Source organism: Manis pentadactyla, chromosome 14 (assembly GCF_030020395.1).
Source record: "Manis pentadactyla isolate mManPen7 chromosome 14, mManPen7.hap1, whole genome shotgun sequence".
In the NCBI taxonomy this organism is placed as follows: Eukaryota; Metazoa; Chordata; class Mammalia; order Pholidota; family Manidae; genus Manis; species Manis pentadactyla.
The window spans coordinates 53,746,472-53,767,800 of NC_080032.1; the positions used below are offsets into that span (position 1 = coordinate 53,746,472).

At 36.2% G+C, this 21,329-nt stretch overlaps 1 protein-coding gene across 6 annotated transcripts in view; it reads right to left on the reverse strand.

Annotated features, from left to right (window-relative positions):
- The window catches only part of PIK3R4 (phosphoinositide-3-kinase regulatory subunit 4), a 74,305-nt gene extending 54,821 nt beyond the window's left edge, over nt 1-19,484 (reverse strand). For 5 of the 6 annotated variants that reach the window (XR_005026731.2, XR_005026730.2, XM_036894767.2 and 2 more), the window contains exons 1-7: nt 19,033-19,484; nt 17,568-18,332; nt 16,349-16,482; nt 14,053-14,635; nt 10,838-10,972; nt 9,097-9,318; nt 3,964-4,137 (exon numbers count right to left, since the gene is read on the reverse strand). Coding sequence is in view for 4 of the 6 variants with exons in the window: in XM_036894767.2 (XP_036750662.2) it covers nt 3,964-4,137; nt 9,097-9,318; nt 10,838-10,972; nt 14,053-14,635; nt 16,349-16,482; nt 17,568-18,300 (1,981 nt within the window). In the remaining 2 variants the exon portion in view is untranslated. The remainder of the gene's footprint in view (nt 1-3,963; nt 4,138-9,096; nt 9,319-10,837; nt 10,973-14,052; nt 14,636-16,348; nt 16,483-17,567; nt 18,333-19,032) is intronic. The other variant, XM_036894768.2, reaches the window with a different exon arrangement.
- Between the last annotated feature and the right edge of the window lie 1,845 nt (nt 19,485-21,329).

The window sequence follows — 21,329 nt, forward strand, 5'->3', positions numbered from 1 at the left end:
CCTTAAAAAACAATAAAATGGATATATGAAACTAAGATCTGATTCTCTGAAAAGATACACAAACTCAACAAACCTTTAGCTAGCCAAAAGAGAGATCACTCAAATAAAAAAATCAGAAATGAAAGAAGAAATTACAACTGATACCACAGAAATATAAACGGTCATAAAAATACTATTAACAATTATACACCAACTAATTGGACAACCCAGAAGAAATGGATACATTCCTAAAAACATACAATCTTCCAAGACTGAATCATGAAGAAACAGAAAATAAGAGACGGATTATAGTAACGACACTGGATCAGTAACCAAAAACCTTCCAACAAAGAAAAGTCCAGGTCCAAACAGCTTTGTTAATACCTAGGCTCCTCAAATTATTCCCAAAAATTGAAGAGGAAGAAACACTACTAAACTCATTTTACAAGTCCAACATTATTACCCTGATACCAAAACTAGACCAACAAAACACAAAGAAAGAAAATTACAGGCCAGTACCCATGATGGATAAAGATGTGAAAATCCTCAATCAAATATTAGCAAACTGAATTCAATAATGTACTAAGAGATCATACACGATAACCAAGTGGAATTCATTCCAAGGATGCAAAGGATAGTTTAACATCCAAAATCAATGTGATATACCATATTAACAAAATGACGGATACAAATCATGTGATAATCTCAACAGGTGTTGAAAACGCATTTACAAAATTCAACACCCATTTTATGATAAAAACTCTCAACAAAGTGAGTATACAGAGAATGTACCTCAACATAATAAAGGTCATAGATAACAAACCACAGCTAACAACACATTCAGCTGTGAAAAGCTGAAAGCTTTCCAGTCAAGACAAGGTTGCCCACTTGCACAATGTTCATTCACCATAGTATTGTCCCTAGCCACAGCAATTAGGAAAGAAAAAGAAAGAAAAGGCATTCAATACAGAAAGGAAGAAATAAAACCGTCACTATTTGCAGATGATGATAATCCTAAAGATGCCATAAAAAAAATCCTAATAGAACTAATAAATTAATTTTAGTAAAGTTGCAAGATACAAAGTTAATAGAAATCTGCTGTGCAGATTTAATGTGTATACATTAATAATGAACTATCAGAAAGAAATTAAGAAAACAACCCCATTTACAATTGCATCAAAAATAATACCTTTGATAAAATTTAATCAAGGAGGTGAAAGACCTGGACTCTGAAAACCATAAGACATTAATGAAAGAAACTGAAAACATAAATACAAAGGTAGTCCTGCTCACAAATCAGAAGAATTAATATTGTCAAAATGTCCACACCTACCCAAAGCCATCTATAGATTTAATGCACTCTCTACCAAAATACCAACATTTTCCACAGAACTAGAATAAGGAATCCTCAGATTTGTATGGAACCACAAAAGACCCCCAAATAGCGAAGGCAATCTTGAAAAAGAAGAACAAGATGGAGATATCACAATCCCAGATTTCAAACTATAGTACAAAGCTATAGTAATTGAAACAGTATGGTATTGGCACAAAAATAGACAGATGCATCAATCAGTGGAACAGAAGAGAAAACCCAGAAATAAATCCATGCTAATATGGTAAACTAACCTATGACAAAGGAGGCAAGAATATACAATGGAGAAAAGACAGTCTCATCAATAAATGGTGCTGGAAAAACTGGACAGCTCCATGCAAGAGAATGAAACCATAGCACTTTCTTATACCAGCTATAAAAATAAACTCAAAATGGACTAAAGACTTAAATTTAAGACTTGAAACCATAAAACTCCTAAAAGAAAACACAAGCAATAAGTTCCTGGACATCAGACTTAGCAATACTCTCTTTGGATATGTCTTCTCAGGTAAGGGCAACAATAGCAAAACTAAACAATAGGACTACATGAAACTAAAAAACTTTTGTACAGCAAAGGAAACCATCAATGAAACAAAAAGGCAACCTAGTGAATGGGAGAAGATATTTGCAAATAATATATCCAATAAGCGATTAGTATCCAAAAGATATAAGCAACTCATACAACTCAATAACAAAAAAAAAAACCCAGTTAGAAAATGGGAGAGAATCTGAATAGATATTTTTCCGAAGAAAATATACACATGGACAACAGGCACGTAAAAAATGTTCAACATCACTGATCATCAGAGAAATCAAACCAAAACCACAATGAGATGTCACCTCACACCTGTCAGAATGCTTAGCATCAAAAAGACAAGAAATAACAAGTATTAGTGAGGACATGGAAAAAAGGGCACCCTTGTGCACTTTTGGTGGGAAGATAAACTGGTGTAGCCACATGGAAAACAATATGAAGTCTTCTCAAAAGATGAAAAATAGAATATGGGATCCAGCAATTCCACTTCTGGATATTTATCCAACAAAAACAAAATACTAATTCAAATATATGCACCTCTATGTTCACTGCAGCATCACTTACAATAGCCAAAATATGGAAGCAACCTAAGTGTCCACCAAACCAAATGGATAAAGATGTGGTCTAGATATACAGTGGAATATTATTCAGCCATTAAAAAAAGAATGAAATCTTGCCATTTGCAACAACATAGACAGACTCAGAGGTATTCACTAAGTGAAATAAGTCAGATAAAAACAAACACTATATGATTTCATTTATATGTGGAACCTAAAGAACAAAACAAATAAACAAAACAGAAACAGACTCACAGGTACAGAAAAAACGTGGTTACCAGAGGGAAGGGAGTAGGGGGAGGACAAAAATAAGTGAAGAGGATTAAGAAGTACAAAATTCCAGTTATAAAATAAGTAATGGGGAGGTAATGTACAACTGATAGGGAATATAGTCAACAATACTGTAATTATTTTGTAGAGTGACTGATGGTAAGTAGGCCTATCAAGGTGATCATATCATAATGCATAAAAATACTGAATGACTATATTGTACACTTGAAACTAATATATTACTATGTCAATTAAAATCAATAAAAAATAAACTCAAACAAGCAATACACAAACAAAAGCACTAAAAGAACTATTATAGATATCAGAGTGTAAAATAAGTAGCCTACATATATTTGAATTTTTCACAATTTTTTTTAAAGAGCTACATTCATGCCTTTAAAATTTCCAGAAACATTATACATCTCTACAAGCTAACACCTAGTTTCTCAGCAATTTAAGTAAATTACTCCCTTGTCTTATTTCCTCTGAGGATTGCCTCAAGAAAAGCCTATTGACCAGTCTAACCAATTTTAGTTTTCTATTAATTTTCCTTGGCAAAACATATAATAGCAATTAAGTATTTTATTCAAAGAGGCAATTTTCTACAATTTCATATTCTCTTGGTACAGATCCAACTTGCTATCTCAAATTGCTTACTTTCTTAAAATGAAGTGATAAAAAGATAGAAAGTTTTAGATTAATCTTCAAATGTGTCATATTCACTTGTTTGCTCTTATTCTGAATTTTAAGTTGAGAAAAATAAGTGCTCTAAAGGTGAAGGAATTAATTACTTTCATTAGTTAGTAAGATTACTAACAGAAGAAACTTGAATACTATGAATTCTTAACTGACAATCAGTGCAAGAGAGACATCACGAACCATCCTCCAAATACAGCTTCGCCCTAATGGTCAAATGTCCAAAAATAAGATGACTCTTCAGAGCTGTTAAAGACCTTATCCACATCATGTCAAAAAAAAAAACAAAAAACAAAATAAAATCTTCATTTGCCAAGGACCAGAAAGACTTCATTACAGATAAAAATAAAGATAGATTTCCCAAGCTGGGATGGAGGACCAAATGACCCTGTGTGTTTGCCTGTCTCTTTCTTACATATAACCATACCCATCATGTGCACACACACACCAGGGACAAATAACGTTGAAAATCTAACTATATTGCCTAGAAATTTTACAACACTCCATCAGTTATTTCCCTTACCATGTCCTAATTTTGAGAAACAGAAACTTACCAATATCACTGGCAAATTCATAAACATGGGGTTTTTGTAGCAGCCCTAACTGGCACATGCAGGTAAGGGCATTAAGAGCTTTCACAATAACAAATTCTTCAGCATCACTAAGGCCTTGCTGCAGCAGGGGTTTGAGAATCGAGGAGCTTTGCCAGCCAACATAGGCAGCAACACCTGAAAAAGAGAATTAACATCACATGACCATCCGATACCTGATGTACAACTGCCAGCCTGTACCCGAACATACAGCCACCAGCCCGTACCTGAGCGCACGACCGCCAGCCCATATCTGACACCAGCCCATACCTGAGTGCACAACTGCAAGCCCATACCTGAGCACACAACCACCAGCCCATACCTGAGCACACGACAGCCAGTCCATACCTGAGCATATGACCGCCATCCTATACCCGAATGTACAACTGCCATCCTATACCTGAATATACAACTGCCATCCTATACCTGACTGCCATCAAATAGCCATCCTATACCTGGATATGTCACCACAAAACCTTCCTATACCTGATGTGCCATCAAGTAAAACAAGGAAATGAATGAAAAGCCAAACATATTGAACAACAATCCAGGAGATGACACACACTCCCTATCCAGTATAATAAATGAAAAAGACCCACATCAAAGCAAATCAGTAAGAAATTCTGGAAACCAAGAAAAACAAGACACTATGAACTTACAGAAAGAAAAATACAGGTCACTAGAAGGGAAGGAGAATCAGACTGGCACCAGACGACCTTCAGCAAAATTGGAGGCAAGAACACAACAGAGCAAGACCTTCAGTTATGAAAGAAATTTTATTCCCAAACCTCCAATTAAAATTTTTAAAGTCATTTTGAGATACATAAGAACTATACAGTTTTACCTCCCATGCAACCTTTTCTAAGAAAGTTTCTTGAGGATGTACTACAGCAAAGAAGATGCAGAACGTACAAAATGGTGGATATTATCCAGGAATTCAAGGGAAAAAAAAAAAAGAACAGCTTGCAAAGATCTAGCCCTAATTAGAACTAAATCAACCCTAATTAGAACTAAAAGTCAATAAATTTCAAAAATGTTATCAAGAAGAAACATGGAATAGATTACAAGCAGTAGATAAAACTGGTAAGAAAGTAGCTAGATATTATAGAAAAGTTTATAACTTTATCTCTATATAACTTTTATCTCTAAAAGTAGAACAAAGGAATCTGAAACTCCAGGACAAATATAAAATTGTGCAAGAAAGTCATGGTATAAATGTAAATAAATAAAAATGTGCAATGTATTTAGTAATTTGCCAAGGACAGAAAGGATTCATTGACCTTGATGCTATAAATATTCTCATCAAGTGATAAAGGAGTCATGGCACTAAAATTATGATAAAGCAAATATCAATATAGTACACTATTGGTTCTAAAGTTAATAAAATTTACATACTCATGATCATGTAAATTTTGTTTTGAATTTTCAGAATCAGTCTATACAAATCACAAAGACTCTGTAATGATTACAAAACAGAATTTGAATATTATCAACTAGGAAAACGCAATTGTTAGGTGAGCTGTCAATTAACAATTAGAAGAATTATCAACCAATCAAGAAAAAAAGAAACAAAGGGTACAGAGAAACAAAGGCACACTAATTTCTTTCCAGTCCAAATCAGAGAGTAGACCCATAAGAAAGAGGATTAATTACTTAAAGTTATAAAAACAACAAACTAAAAATCAAAGCACTGAAAATAGGGATTGACAACTCAAAAACAGAGGGGAGAGGAATCAGGGCATGGTATGAGTGAGTGAGATCGTCATCTGGCACAGAAGTAAATTAAGAGACAAAGTCTAAAGTTGGTAATTCTAAGAGTAATAATATGACGACACTATTTAGAGATAAGGCAAGAATCATTTGAAGATATCAAACCGAAACACAAACCAGAGTAGAATGGAATAGAATGTATGCCTCTGGAAAGTGCAACATGGCTTTTCATATATTAGTTCATACATTTTGAAAATTTTACAAAAGTATTATTTCCCTTATAACTGAAAAATAATTTTAGAACTTTTTCTTTAATAAAAGGACAAATACTATCTAAAATCTGGATTATATTTTGGAACTTTACAAACTGAAATGTATAAAGAGCTAAAATAGCTCAAAATGTTTTGGAAAAGAAGAGTGACATCTAGGAAACTTTTCCTAGCAGATACTAAAGTTGCTTATGAATATATATTAACTAAACTATGATACAGCTTAAGATTAGAGAATTTAATATTGAGTACAGGAATTAGAAATCAATGGAATAGAATGTATATCCAGAAAACTGACTCTAAAAGACATGAGCATAAAAGAAGCCTCACAAATAAATGGAAGAAAATGTAATGTTTAATAAATAATATTGGAAGAGTTAGATATATTTCTGAGAAAAATTTAGATTTCACCTCATACCACATCCCAAAAAATATATATATTAAACAATTAAGTGTGAAAAATAAAGCATTGTCTTAAAAAAAAGAATGTACACCAACAAATTACTAACCTAATTCTGGAAAGGGAAAAGACTTTAGGCAGCAAAGTAAAAAAATCATGAAGATCAAATAAATTGACAACATAAAAATTGTTTTAAAAAAGCAAAAAAGATCACATTATGAGAAGTATTTGCAACAGAAATGATAGTCATTGTTTTTAATGTATATATAAAAGGTTCAAAAATATCAAGAAAAGCATAACACAATTAGAAAAGAGACCTAAATAATAGATAAAACTTTCATACACTAAGAAATATCAATGAGTTGTCAACATGAGGAAATTTTTCACCTTCACTGATAAGCAAAGAAATACACATCAAAACAAATTACAACTTCACCCTACCAACAAGCAAAGATTAACTGAAGACTATTCCACGCTGGAAGGGGGTGCTGTCAAAACCAGAGTGGGAAATTATTTCACCTTTTTAAAAGCTTATAAAATATGTCAAGAGTTTTTAAAATAGAGTCATATTCTTTAACTCTGTAATTAAAATTTCAGACTTCTATCCTGAGAAATGATCAGAAGCAAGTATATATGTTGAAGATTAACATATGATAGAAAAAAATGAAAATAATTTTAAATATACAAAAGAGTTAAATAAATTTTGGTAAAACTATATAATAGAATATTTCAATATACTAAATAATGGTTTCAGAAAATGGTTAATGACATGAGAAAATGCTTAGAATATGTGTCACCAGAAAAAGGTTTAAGAAATAATAAAATAAGAGTAAGAATACACTATACAAGCAGCACTTATGTGCTAGGCCTTATACATATGTTAATTCATTCACCTTCACAACATCCAGTGATATAGGTGCTATCATTGTTCCCATTTTGCAGAAAGGGAAACTAAGGCACAGAGAGACTACATGACTTCCCCAAGAACCACAACCAGTAAGTGACACAGGCAGAACTTGTGCCCAATGGCCTGGCTCCAGAGTGCCTCTTCTTAACCAGTACATACCAGTGCTTCACAGTATACATGACAGAACGGCAGATGGAATGGAGGGAGGACGGGAGGAGGCCAGCCTACAGCAAGTAATCCCAAAACATTAACAGAAGTTTTACATGGGTTTAGGATTAAAGGTGATTTGTTTGTCTTACTGATTTCTGTATTCTTCAGATTCTCAACATCAAGCATGAATTACTTTAATAAACAAAAAAAATCAATGAAAATTGTTTTAAAATGAAAGAAGAACTAATATACAGGCACATTTCAAAATATGCATGAATTGACCAATAGATGGGGGAAGTTCTAAGAACCATCTTTCTGGAGAAAATAAATAAAAATAATATTATCTGAAAGAAGAGAGCAACAAAGAAAGAAAGAAAATGAGAAGCAAAGTATACTGTATATTTAGGAACTGAATTAGAGTTTAAGACACAAGATGGAGATGAATCAATAAAGTAAAGCAAAAATAAAAACAAACAAAATGCCTAAAAAGAGGAGATACAGCTATATCCAGTAATAACAAAGCATGAACAGCAATTTCAGAGCTTTTCCAAAGTAGAAAGTAGCCTTTTCTACAAAATACTGTATGAGAGTATTTGCAGAAATATCAATACTGTTGTGATAGGAGTTTTCCCTTTTCTTATTTTTTAGGAAAAATACCAATGGCAAACCTTTGAGCACTAACTTTCCAGACTACTGAGAATCAAAATCCAAACCCTACAGCTTTTGCTGGGTAGCAGCAAAGCTCTCCAATGTGTAACAGTCTTTAAGTCTTTTGAGTTAACAGACAAGCTGTTACAATCATGTGCAAAATGATATAAAAAGGATAATCATAACAACATGGCTTAAGCATGTATTTCAAAAATGACCAAATCTAAAATTGAAGAGGTCAGTACAAATGGGTGGAAAGGGAGGATTAGTTATTATTCAAAAGAGAAAGATAATAAATCTTGTGTCAAACACGACTTAAATTTACTCAGTCTATTTTATTTCCCCTTCATTTTGAATCTGAAGTTAACAGGAGTCATGCACATAAAATACAAAATGTCTCTCTTCCTTAAATTAGAAAATCAAAAATTGAAACATTTTAAAGAGTGAAAAAAATTGCTTTTCAAATTTTCACTTTACACAAAGTGTGCAAGCTTTAATTTTCTTTCTATAGACTGATTTTCAATCATAAATTATACTTCTACTGTTATTTCCTTATCATCAAAGTGATGCACGTTTACCGTTGAAAATCTGACAAATACAGAAAACAATCATCCATAATCTCAGCCCGAGAGATAATCACTATTCACATCTTAGTACATTCCAGCCTTTTTTAATAAACATATGATTTGTTATTCTTTACACAACTGGGATCACACTTTAAGAATTTCCTGGTACTTCCCAGGCCATTAAATATTCTTTTAAAACATAGTTTCTAATGACCAAGTGGCATTCCTTTTATGGCTGTACTAGCTTAATTCGCCAATGCCTTGGGCAGCTAAGATAATTCTATCATCTAAAAACAGCATGATGACAGACAGAAACACCAGGAACCATTTCATCATTCATGAAATCGGGTAGTATCATCCCCTATCTTTCAGACTGCTTTAAGCATTTGCTTGAGAGGGTAATTCAAAGCCTTAAAGATGAATTTAAAATTGAACAAAAAAACATACCAACAATACTATCAAAAAAAGCTCCACGCAGATGCCAATCATTTTTATCATTTAGGAAAGTGATCATGTGGGACAATAAAACATCATTGGCTTTCTGACGTCCAAAGAATACACACAGCCTTGTTATTCCATTTTCCATTAAGGTTTGTTTCACAATATTTTCAGGGTCACTTAGCAAAGTGACAACTTTCTGCTGGACCATTTCATGTAAGGCTTGGAGCTCTAAAAAAAAAAGTAAGGAGAGGTTCAATTTTTTTTCGCTACACTAAATGCACAGTATTGTGTCTAACTCCTCAGAAAAACAGAATGATTACAAAAGCTACCGTGATTCAACACCTATAATCACTGTTTTCCCACTATTCAAATCTCTGAAGGACAGATGGGAAACTGAAATATAAACTGAAAAACATCCTAATAAGCAGATGCCACCAAAATGGTTACTACATCTCTAAAATTATAGCTGTATTCATGAAGCTCAAGCAGTTTTATAGGGAAGCCCCAGAAGGGAGATCATACTGCCCCAATCACACCAAAGACTTGAAAATACTAGACTGGTTTAGAACACTATCTGATGATATAAGGAAATACTTTTAGAAAGCATTTTTAAAGGTCATCTATTATATTTTAGAAAGCCAGAAAATGTACTGCAAGTCCTGTCAAGGATTTACATGACCTGGCCACTGCCTTCTGACCTCATCTCCTACCTACCCTCCCCTTTTCCTTTATTTTATTGACTTCGTTGTCTTTGTCTTTCCCTCACTAAAATGTATACTCAACAGCCGGGATCTCCTCTGAGTTATTCATCACCATACCCTTAGGGCTCACAGCACACACGTAACTGCCTGATGCAAAGCTTATGTTTAAAAATTACCTGTTGGCAAAATGAATGAGAGCAGCCATTGTCAAGAGAAAAAGCAGTCTGATATGCAAAATTCTATGTTCACATCTGAAAAACTTTAACTCCCAAAAAGTTTTAACACCTAACTTCATTACCTAAAAAGACCCAATTACGTGGTTATGCAATGTAGAACAGTGTTATTTTTTAAGTAATTGCATGAAAATAAGCCAGGATTTCCTTTCTGATACACTGTCTTGGAAGTTCAAAATTATCCCACTGTCTTCATCTCTAGATAATATATGCTAAAAATGATGCCTTTCTAACAAGTAACAGAAACATCTGGGAACATATTTAAGTGTATTATTTTACTTCTAAATCTTTAACTCAATAAACATTAACTAAAAGCCCATTAAAAGCTGTGTGGATGTAAAGAAAGTGAAGATAGGGACTCTGACCTCACAGAATTTACCATCACATCTGTTCCATCACAGTAAAGGGTGTGGATTTTGACAATCATAGACAGCAGGAAATAAACATAGTTTATTATTAAGGATATTCATAATATGCTCACATAAGGAAAAAAGAATTAAATTCTTAAATGATTTCAATGTGGTTTTTTTGTCTTAATGAGAATTACACAATTCTGCTAGCTTTACTATTGACACAAGCCAATGCTGGCTGAAAAACAACTGAGCTGAGAATCTGTGGCAACAAGCCGATCATGTTCTGGCCAGCTAACAGTGCATGAGGACAGAGAAAACACTCAGACGCCCAGCACTGTCCCATCCCGTACCTGGTATTCTTTCATCTTACCTGAAAATCACAAATTACAGCTTGTTGCAAGCTATCGTGTTAGCAATTCCTTTTAAATAACAGGAAATCTGGAAGAGAAAATCATACTACCTGTGTCATAATTTCCATTGGGATGTGTGACTTCGTCTATTTCTTCACTATTTGGGTCATTTTCCATATTAAGATTTTTTAACTGTACTAATTCCAGGAATCTCAGAGCTGTTTCTGCCAGCAGAGCTATGTTTTCTATAGAAGGAAGAAAATACATAATTATAATCAAATCTTTGTAATACTTATAACTTTTCCTCCCTAAGTTTTTATACTTATAATCATCATAAAACTGAGGAGGAAAAGTGGGACTTCTCAATTTAGCACTTAATCAGATTTTTAATGACTAATTTCATAATCTACAACTATTCCAAACTGCCAGTTTTAATAATGAAACAAAAGCTTTTTAAAAAAATACAAATGCATACATGATTATTTTAATTAATATTGCTATATTATATACAAAAATGTTAAGAGAGTAAATCCTGAGTTCTCACCCCAAGGAAAAATAAATTTCGCCTTTTTTTGCTTTCTCTTTGTCTTGTGTCTACATGAGATGATGGATGCTAACAAAACTTTATGCAGTAACCATTTCACAACATAGGTAAATCAAACCACTATGCTGTACATCTTAAACTTATACATGATGTATGTCAATTATACCTCAATAAAAATAAAAAAATAACCCAAAATAAAGCACTAAACTCTACTGAGTGAGAAAAAGCTTAATCCTGCTATAGAGATCTACCCTTTAAACTGTATCTTAACAGGTTGAGTCTCGGGTTCTTCACACACGAGTCACATTTACCTCAAAGAGCCATCCCCAAACTGAATCAACCATTACTAGATTGCGTTACAAGTGACTCACGTTCTTAGTGAACCAAAGCATGAGGCTATTTGCTTTATTTTCTCCATCCTCTCTGATAATCTATGAAGACTGATAGTACTCACCACTGAAAATATCTACTTCTAATTTCTGCTGTCACATTTACTATCAATTATACACGCTCTTTGCTTATACTTTCTTTTCCCTTCCATTCTTATTTATTCCTGTGGCTCTGCCCTTTCTCTCCCACTTTCGTGCTTAACATACGACCACACCAGCCAAGACTGTTTTGCTTCTTAGCAGTGAACAGCACTGAACACAAAGTTTAACTACCTTTTTTAACAATTCTAAGACTTTCACTTTCCTTTTTAACATCTCTGAAATAGAAATTAATCTCACAATAGCTGAGATTTTTGAGTCAATCAAATGCAGTGATCTTGGATTCCCAGTCCCCACCCCTGACAGGTTCAACAGCATTCTGAGTAGAACAAAAATTTACCTCTAAGTAAACAAGACATTATCTTGTAATGCCTGTTCACCCTAAAGAGAGAATAATTCTGGGCCACCCTCTGATATTAGTCAAAATTCTAGATGGAATATCCCCACTTTAATGAGCATATCTTTATTAGGAAAAGTTTCTCATTTCCTGGGCACCTCTGAAGTTTGAGTAGATCTATGCCTACTTCCCCATTTAAGTTCATAAACCACAATGGACTTGAAAATTTATTTTACATAAGATACAAACCTATACCATTATCTCTGAGTTAAAAAAGAATAAAGAACAAATTTAAAAATTGATTTTGAACTTTTACAATTACTGATGTGTGGTTTAGTCCATGTAGACATCTGGTTCTATTAAAAAGGCAGCTTCACCATGCATTGAGCCATGAGGAAGGGGCGCTGCAAGGCAGCAGCAGTGACCCCGGGTTACCAGGACTCTTGATATGAAAGGCCAGAGACCCAAGGAAAGTAGGGTTGCTTCAAAACCAAGGTCTACACCAGGAACTCTGAGAACTGATTAAGAATTAACCACACACATTTGGGTCAAATTATTTAGCCTTAGTCCGAATTTCCTCACTTGGAAAAATGAAGATAATATAACATCTACTGTTCAGTCTTTGCAAGTGTTAGTAACTGCAACCTTGAGCAGCAGATGCCCTGACACACAGCGAGTTTTTCAAAAATTAGTAGTTATTATTTTTATTCTATGACTATTATTAATTGAATGTCTATGTTAATCTAGCACCTACACATCAGAACCTTACCCTTTCTTTAACACAACTGAGAACAAACTAAGATATACCAAGCCAAAGGCAGGCCATGAAACTCTAAAGCAACATACAACTTGTTTTTAAAACCTATAAACCTTTATTTAATTTTATCTGGTTCAATTATTTATATTTGCCAAATGAATGATAAATACGCTTGTTACAAATGATAAAAGCAGATGTGTCATAAAGAAATCCTGGATTTTCTAGGCCTGAAGTTTACACCTGGGCAGTTATAGAAACCAAAAAACATAAAGAAAACAGGCAGCAGGATAATATAAATAAAAATATATGTATAGAAAACATAAATAAAAACTCTCAACAACTACCAATCACTTTGTGGGTATACCTAGAGATGAGGCCAGAGTCCAAAGACAATTTTTCATATGTTCCATTAAAATAATGACAGGAAAACTGTAAAATAAAATGAACTAAGCAAGTATGTTTCAAAAAAGTGACTACCACCACGTGTATATTGTAAACTACTTACAAAGACTTCAAAACAGGATCCCTGATTTTCATCACATCATATTTAGGAAATGAATTATGGAATTAAGTAAATGTTTCAATTATATTTTCCATGCAGAAATAAGCGTTTGGAAGAAATTTGGGGAGCTAAAAACATGAATTTTATCACCTGATTTTATGGTGAGAGTTACAAGTAGAACAGGTAGGTGTGTTACATGACACACCCACCTAACCACAAAGCCACATACCCTAAACACCATAGTAACTGAAAGAGCCTTAAAATTCATTAAGTTAGTAGGCTAGGTTCTTTCAACACCAAATTACCAAGCAAAATTAATTAGGATACTGTTGTACCCTAAAATTTATATTCAAGCAAGCATATTTGCTCAGAGAAACTGTAAAAAGACCTAGACAATAGATATAAAGCACATAATTGTAAACATCAGCCTTACTACAAATTAAATTACTCCCAGTACAATAGTAAGATTTTGTATTCTATACTTATCACTTGATAATTCTGATCACTTAAAAAATGAGAGTACACATAGAAGTTGAGTTCCAGGAACAGATCAGCAATAAATACTAATAAAATGTACACAAATAGTTCGAGGACCAAAGAAATCTTGGAATTCCCAAAGAAATCAGAGAAACAAGAGGTATTACAGTCAGTAATGTCAAAACCATGAGTGGCTATGATTCTGGACAGTAGATCTTACCAGCATAGGCTAGTCTAACAATAGTAGCACCATCCTGGGCTAAGTGGGCTATGCCCGGCAGAATATACTCCGGATAGATATTGATATCATTGCGTGGAACCTCTTTGACAAGAGCAAGAACTTTGGTCAATGTCCTCAAAGCTTCGGCCCTCACTCTAGGAACAGAGTCATTGCTGAAATGCAAAAGATATGGAGTGATACGATCCAAAAGAATTTCTACACTTAATCTTGGGGCCAAATGGAGAACAAGTTCCAAAGCAGCAAGCTTGGAATCACAGTATTTAAGGGTCTGTAGGCAGGATGTCATAACAGACACCAAGATAACCAGCCCACTTTCCTTAGGCTCTCCTTCTGCTTTTTCTGGCAGATCATGTCCACAGAGATTGTGAGTAATGTTGCCCAAATCCTTCCGTATAACCAGAATACGCTCATCTGCAGAAAGAAATGTTTCCTTGGCAAACTGGGCCATGTAGGGTTGAAGGAAAGTGTAAAATATTTCAGGAAAGGCATTGCCACGCTGCTGCTTTAAGTAATCTTCTGCCTCTAAACGTTTATCTGGCTCACGGTGAATCATCTGCATTACCTACACCAAGAGGAGAAAGGAGCAAAAAAAAAGATTTACTCAGATGAAAGTTACAAGGGCAATTACACAATTCAGAGAATTTTTTAGGTAATTCTGATTCTTCTCAGTCTTCACCTTTCAAACTACTTTCAGAACCTGACTACTGAGTGATGCGTGACTCTACTACTGTCCCAGAAAACAACTGGAAAACACATACTAATCTATTACAGATGGCCTAGACACCTTGGAAGTAAGCCGTGTTCTGCATTCCCCGTTCATTAAGATGGGAGTAATATACATGCTGCACACAACCCAAGGATTTTTAACCTTTTTAAGCAGGACACACCTGAGAATCTGAGGAAAGCAATGGGATCTTCTCCAAAGAAAATTGTAGACATGTAATTTTTGCATAGTTACAATTCTGAAATGAATTAATCACTAAAATGTATTTACATATCCAAAATCAAGTTTACAGCCTTTTTACCACCAAGGGAATACATTATTTAAGTGTAGCACTAGGATCTATTCAAAAAGAGAATCAGTGGTTTAAACTCTTCAAGTAGTGTAAAAGAGATGTTAAATCCTGCAAATGTGAGAAAGGACATATACCTAATTTGAATTTATCTTCTTTTATAGCAACTTAGGGAAATATTTTTTTCAGTATACAGAGCACAGTTTAATTTTTCCTAGACCCTCATAATGCATCAGTCATTAATTACGCAAAACATCATAAAGATATATCTCATTATTTGAGCTTTCCATTTATACTCTAAATAGGAGCCTAAGATTGGACTTTGAGGAATCAAATATACTATAAATAAGGAAAGGTAACTTAATAGCAGTACTTTTACATTTGGATTAAGCCTAAAGATTAGTCAAATTTGGTCCTTTCATGATTAAGAAAATGCAGGCCCAAATTCACGAAGTTAGCCCGTGTAGCACGCCAAATGAATGCCATACCCAAAGACGGAGCAGAGGGAACACCAGCTCCTCATCCAGTGCACTGTTCACTGAACAGAAACTAAACTGGCTTCCTCTGAAGCATCTTACTGTTAATATTTGTCATTGTAAGAGAAATTACATACTTCCCTACCTTATGAAAGAATATCTCAAATATACCATAACCTGTCCATGACTAATGGAAGTCATCAATATCAGTATCACGTAGACTAACTTTAAAAATTAATCCCCTAAAACAGTAATGTGGACATATGGCTTTTGTGACTTCCCACAGAATTCCTTATATTTGTAATTTTACAGATCCCCTTAGAGCATTGCCTCAGGGTCATGGAAGGTATACACAACTAGTTGTTTCTATATGAAACTACCCTAAATTGCGTACTGTATTCAAGTTAATGTTTCCTGTCTCCTTCATTTTAGTATATGCCACCATTTCTTACTAGCAAGCTCTATCCTGGACAGCCTCTGTAATCCCCAGGCACCCTCCCTTTAAGCCTTTCCAAATCTGTCCAAAGCAGAGATGGAAATTACAAGGGTACGATGTGTATATTTGTCTGTGTGTATGTATGTGTGTGCAATTAAGTCAAATGAGTTCAGCCTGAGAAGGGTAAAAGAACTGTACATTACCACTTAAAGTAAAAACAATAGGTTGCCCCTATTAGTCTATAGGGCTTTAATGCTTTGTTCCAAATTCGTAACATTCCACAAAGCTAACAGAAATGTGAGAACACAGTCTATTAAAAACTTTATGGCAAATATTTGGAGCATAGTTACCAATTCTCTGATACTGCAATCTTCAATTTTATTTAGCACTTGTTCAGGGAAAAACTGTCCATTTCTATAAGCCAAAAGTTGAGAGAGATCAAAGAGTGGTACGCCTTCTGTAAAAAGCTCAGCTATCACGCAACCTGGAAAATAGATGATATAATTCCATTAAAAATGAAATGTAATATATCATTAATATAGAGGAAGAATTCAGAGAAATCATAAAACTCAAAATGCAAAACCCGAAGTAAACTGAATTAAAATTTTAATGCAACACAAAACTATAATCAAGCAAGACAGGAAAAATGTCTACTGCCTAATCATCAGTTTCTGAAAGTATAATGTCAAAGTATGTCAAAAAAGGTCCATTTTTCTCTCATAATAAAAAACATATCAAGTAAAATCAACCTCTTCCTAGCCCTCTAATTTAAAATGAAAGTTTATATATAATACATACACATATAAATACATAGATAAATAAAAACCACAAGACATACACTTTTTTTTTAAAGATTGGCTTACAGACTAAGTTCATAAGGAACTACTAGGAAGTTATATCTGACGATTAATAACTGTTTAATGATCAATAAATCAAGTGTCTACTATACAGTAGGCACTAGTAATACATAAACAGATAAAACCCCTGCCCTCATGAAGCTTTCACTCTAGGAAGAGATGTAAAATAACCCAGTGAACAAATACAATAATGAAATGAGAAGTGCTGAAATGGTATCTATAAGATTAGAGAGGGAAGGAGTAATAAGCTGATCATTTTGCATTTTTAATCTCCAAACAAGGAATAAAAAAAGTACCTAAATTCCCAAAAGGACAATGCAGTTTCAATGAGTCATTATATTATATTCATTTAACAAGGTTTAAAGATATCCTTAAATAACCTGCGCTCATAGCCACAGCATCTGCTTGTCCCACTGCTGGAGTACTATTCCCCCAAGTACCAACGAGGCTAATACCTCCACCTCCTTCAGATCTTCAATCAGTTGACCTCTTTGCAGGAAGGCCTTTCTTGACCACCCAGTTTAAAGCTGCAAACCCCACCACAATTTCTCCACTTAAATATGTCCAAAGAATGCTGCACCACTCTGAATAGTGTATGAGACACACCAAGACGTTAATTTTTCAACATAATGTGACTTGTAAAAAAGCTATGTTCCTATATTTAAGAGTTAAGATACACATCACCCTTAACAAATTCGAGCATCTCAAATACCTGCTGAAAAGATGTCCATTGCTCGCTTCAACTCTCCTCTTGTCCTCTGATTGCTATTTAAGTCTACAAGTGGCGTTGAAGGATCTCTCATATATTCTAATTCAGTGGCGAACAACCCACCATCAACAAAACGCTCAGGAGCAATATAGCAAGTTCTTCTCCGTGATGTGTCAAAGAAATAGTTGAAATCTGCTGGGTTGTCCTCTGGAAGATAAGTGGGTTTAAAACTGGCAAAATCAGTCAGGAGAACCCAGTTCCAACTGGTGACCATTACATTCTCAGTCTTGATGTCCCCATGCCGCACTCCTGACTTGTGTGCTTGGTCCACTGCTGTCAGGATCTGGAAAGCAATCCAACGCTTCTCGATGTTATTTAAGAATGGACGGGTGCTGATGCGATCATAGAGATTGTCTCGCACATACTGCCTAAAGAGCATGGCTGCTTTCTCGGATGCTTTTTCTGCTGCTTTCTGGAAAGGCAGACAGTTCTGTGCAGAATGAAGCCTGATTTTCAGTTCCTCCAGCTCTTGTTTATAGCTGGTCAAAGGCAATGTAGGATCCTGAATTGCAAAGACCTTCACAACCACCAGACCTTCTCGGTGCTTTGCTCGAGCAACTTTAAAAAACCGAGTACTCCCCAGGCTCTTGTCATATTCAAAGTCATGGATGTCTGAGAAATAACTCTCCACAGAAAGGATCTGGGAAGGAGCAATGCCAGCGAGCTGATTTCCCATGGTGGTCAATAAGTTAGGGATCAACACTTATACTTAGAAAAAGAAAGAAAACAAGAAAAAAGAAAAAGAAAAGAAACAAGCAATCAAATACCATTATTTATGATGTCTTCCTAATAGACATATGAATCCTATTTCTCTTCCACTGAGAGTACTGTACCTAGCCTTCTAGGCAGCCTCCAAATTTCAGACGTATTTATCTAAGAATTTGTTAATTTAGATTGCCCTTTCCAGGAGCTGAACTATATTTAAATATTCAATATTAAGTTGCAAGTATCAGAATGTGTATTTTCTGATACTTAAAATTTCAAATTAAGGAGCTTTCAGTATATGTTCGGTATCGTGCCTAGGGCTGTGAGGGTCACAAAAGTACTGATGCGAGTCTTGGTCCAAGAATAACCTCTAGTCTTGGATACAAAAAGCAAACACATAAAAAGTTTTTAAACTAAGAATCTCCTAACACAAATAAGTCACTGAACTCCTCAACGGCCAGGCTAAGAGCCAAAAATAAAGTACCTTCCGGGCCCTTCTAGCCTAATTCCAGCGTGCCTTCCCACCCAGCCAACAGAAGACACTAAGTTGTCTGGTTTGCAGTAGGGAGAAACTCCGGCAGAGATGTTAAAAGTAAACCAAAATACAACTTGCCGAGCAGAGTGTAGGGTTCTCTTAGCTCGGATTTTGCAGGAAATAAGAGACAAGCACACACACACGACGACGCGCACATTAAGCATTTACCCGAGGGCTCCGGAAAGTTACAAATAGGTCACTAGCTCACACTGAGGTCATGGCGGGCCGACGCGGGGAACCAGCAGCCGGGGGGTCGGGGGGTCTCCCTTTGAAGGCAGGAGATGGGATGCGGGGTGTGGAGCGTATGCGGTCCGCCGCAGCGTAGTGGGAATGCTCTCGGGGCCGCGGCGCACACACGAAAGCAGGCTGAAAGGGCTCCAGAGACACCCAGACAGCCGCCCCTACGGCCCGACGGTCCCGGGGGACACGCGTTCCCTGCAGCGCCCTCCTGGCGCGCGGAGCCCGGGCCCCTGAAGAGCTCCTCCTGGAGGGCCTCACACAGGAGGGGAGATGAAACGGGGTAGACGGGAGGCCGTCAGCGCCGGGGGAAGAGACCCTCTGCAGCTGCCACGACCCCACAGGTGCCGGACGCCCGGGAAAGCCGCTGGCTAACGCCTCACTTCCGGTTGAGGGCGGAAGTGACGAAAGAGCGAGGCCGGGACCAGTACCCGCTGGGAGCTGGTTGCTAAGAAACGGGAAAGGGGCGTGGCCTTGCCCTGGGAGACTGGAGAAAGAAAAGCTCTGGCTGATTATTTTATTTCCCGTTCCGCGTGTCTGCGATCTTTTTCCAAACTCTGAGGCTTCTGACCTCCTCTAGAACCTGTTCAGAAACCCCTTCGTCCTAAGTGAACCAGGACAGAGTTCTTTAAGAGAATTCGCAGGCTTATTTAGGAAAGTTGAATTTTTAAGACCTTTTTTGAGATATAGTTTACATACTGTAGAGCTCACAGGCTTTAAATACACAAATCAGTGGGTTTTTAAAATATATTTACAGAGCTGTTCAGTCATCTCTATAATCTAATTTTAGAACATTTTAATGATCCCCCAAATGAAAACCTGTCAACTATTAGCACTTTGCATTCTCCCCATTCCTCCTGCTCCACAGCCAGCCCTAGGCAATCACTAATCTACTTTTGTTAGGCAGGAAAAAATATATGAACTGGATGGAAAGAGAACAAGGTCAGTAAAGCCCCCTAGAAAGGATTCAGTTAACCAGTTAAAACTAGAAATCCAGAAAAGACTCAGAGTTAATGAGGTAATCAGTTAAAGCTCAAAAGATCAAGAGCAGCTTGGCCTTGTGTTTGAATATTCCCCAGATAAAATGAGATAGGGACCATGAGTTTAGACAGAATAGGCTGAGGGCCTCTGGAAAAAGCAAGACAGAATATTTACAGTCAGAGCAATGTATCTACATGCAAGGAAAACCCTACCAAAACTCTGTATTAAACATTAAGCTCTAGTCATTCTTTAGTGAGATCAGTTAATATTCCCCAGATAAAGAAGAGTAGCACATGTTTTTATTATGCTAATCATTTGTAATCATGTATAAGATTCACTTTAGCATGGTAAAAGGCCCAGGCCTATGTGCAGTCTTTCCTCCTTCAGATCTGATGAGGTGATTTTGCAAACTGGGCAACTAATTTAGCATGCAGACCCAGCTGTAAACAACATAGTAAAAAGCAGGAAGGATTCCACCTTAAAGATTAAGATTGCATTTTAACACCCAGGAAATTTAAGAAGTAAGATTCCTAACTTACTCTTTAGCAAACAGTACCTCAGCCCACCTTGGGGACTGGGCAGGTGGCCTTTTGATGTGCTTCCAGGCCAAGACGCCTGTATCCCAGAGAGAAATCAAGGCTGGAAATTCCTTCTAAGTTAATTTTTAATATTCAGGGACCACTTAACAAGTCCACACCCCTAAGCTTTTGTTCATGTTCCCAAATACCTCAACTGCCTATAAAACCCCTAGGCAACGCACCACTATGGGCTCTCTTGTCCCCTCCTGGCTCATGCCAGGAGCTCTGTCTGTCCTCTCACTATATCTTTCAATAAAAGTCTCCCTGGCTCTCCTACCTGAAAGGGCAAGCTCCCAGATTCTATTTCAGCCAATTGGGACCCGGATCTTACCTCAGCCAATCAGGACCTGGATCCTATTTCACCCAATCGGAGCTTGGTCTCTGTCCTCTCCAGTCAGCAAAGAGCTCACCCACCACCCTTAGACCCTGCCAATTGACTAGAGCCACGACCTATCACCCCACCAACTACCCCTAGATCCAGCCAATCAGCCAGAGCCACGTCCATCACCCCACCAACTGCCCTAGAACCCCATAAAACCTTTGTGGTATTGAAACTCGCACTCTTTCTCTGGCATCTTGCCACTGCGTTGGTGTAGATGAGAGATTGAGCTCAAGCTAGCTTGAATAAAGGCTCTTTGCTTTTGCATCGGTGTTGGCTCCTTGGTGGTC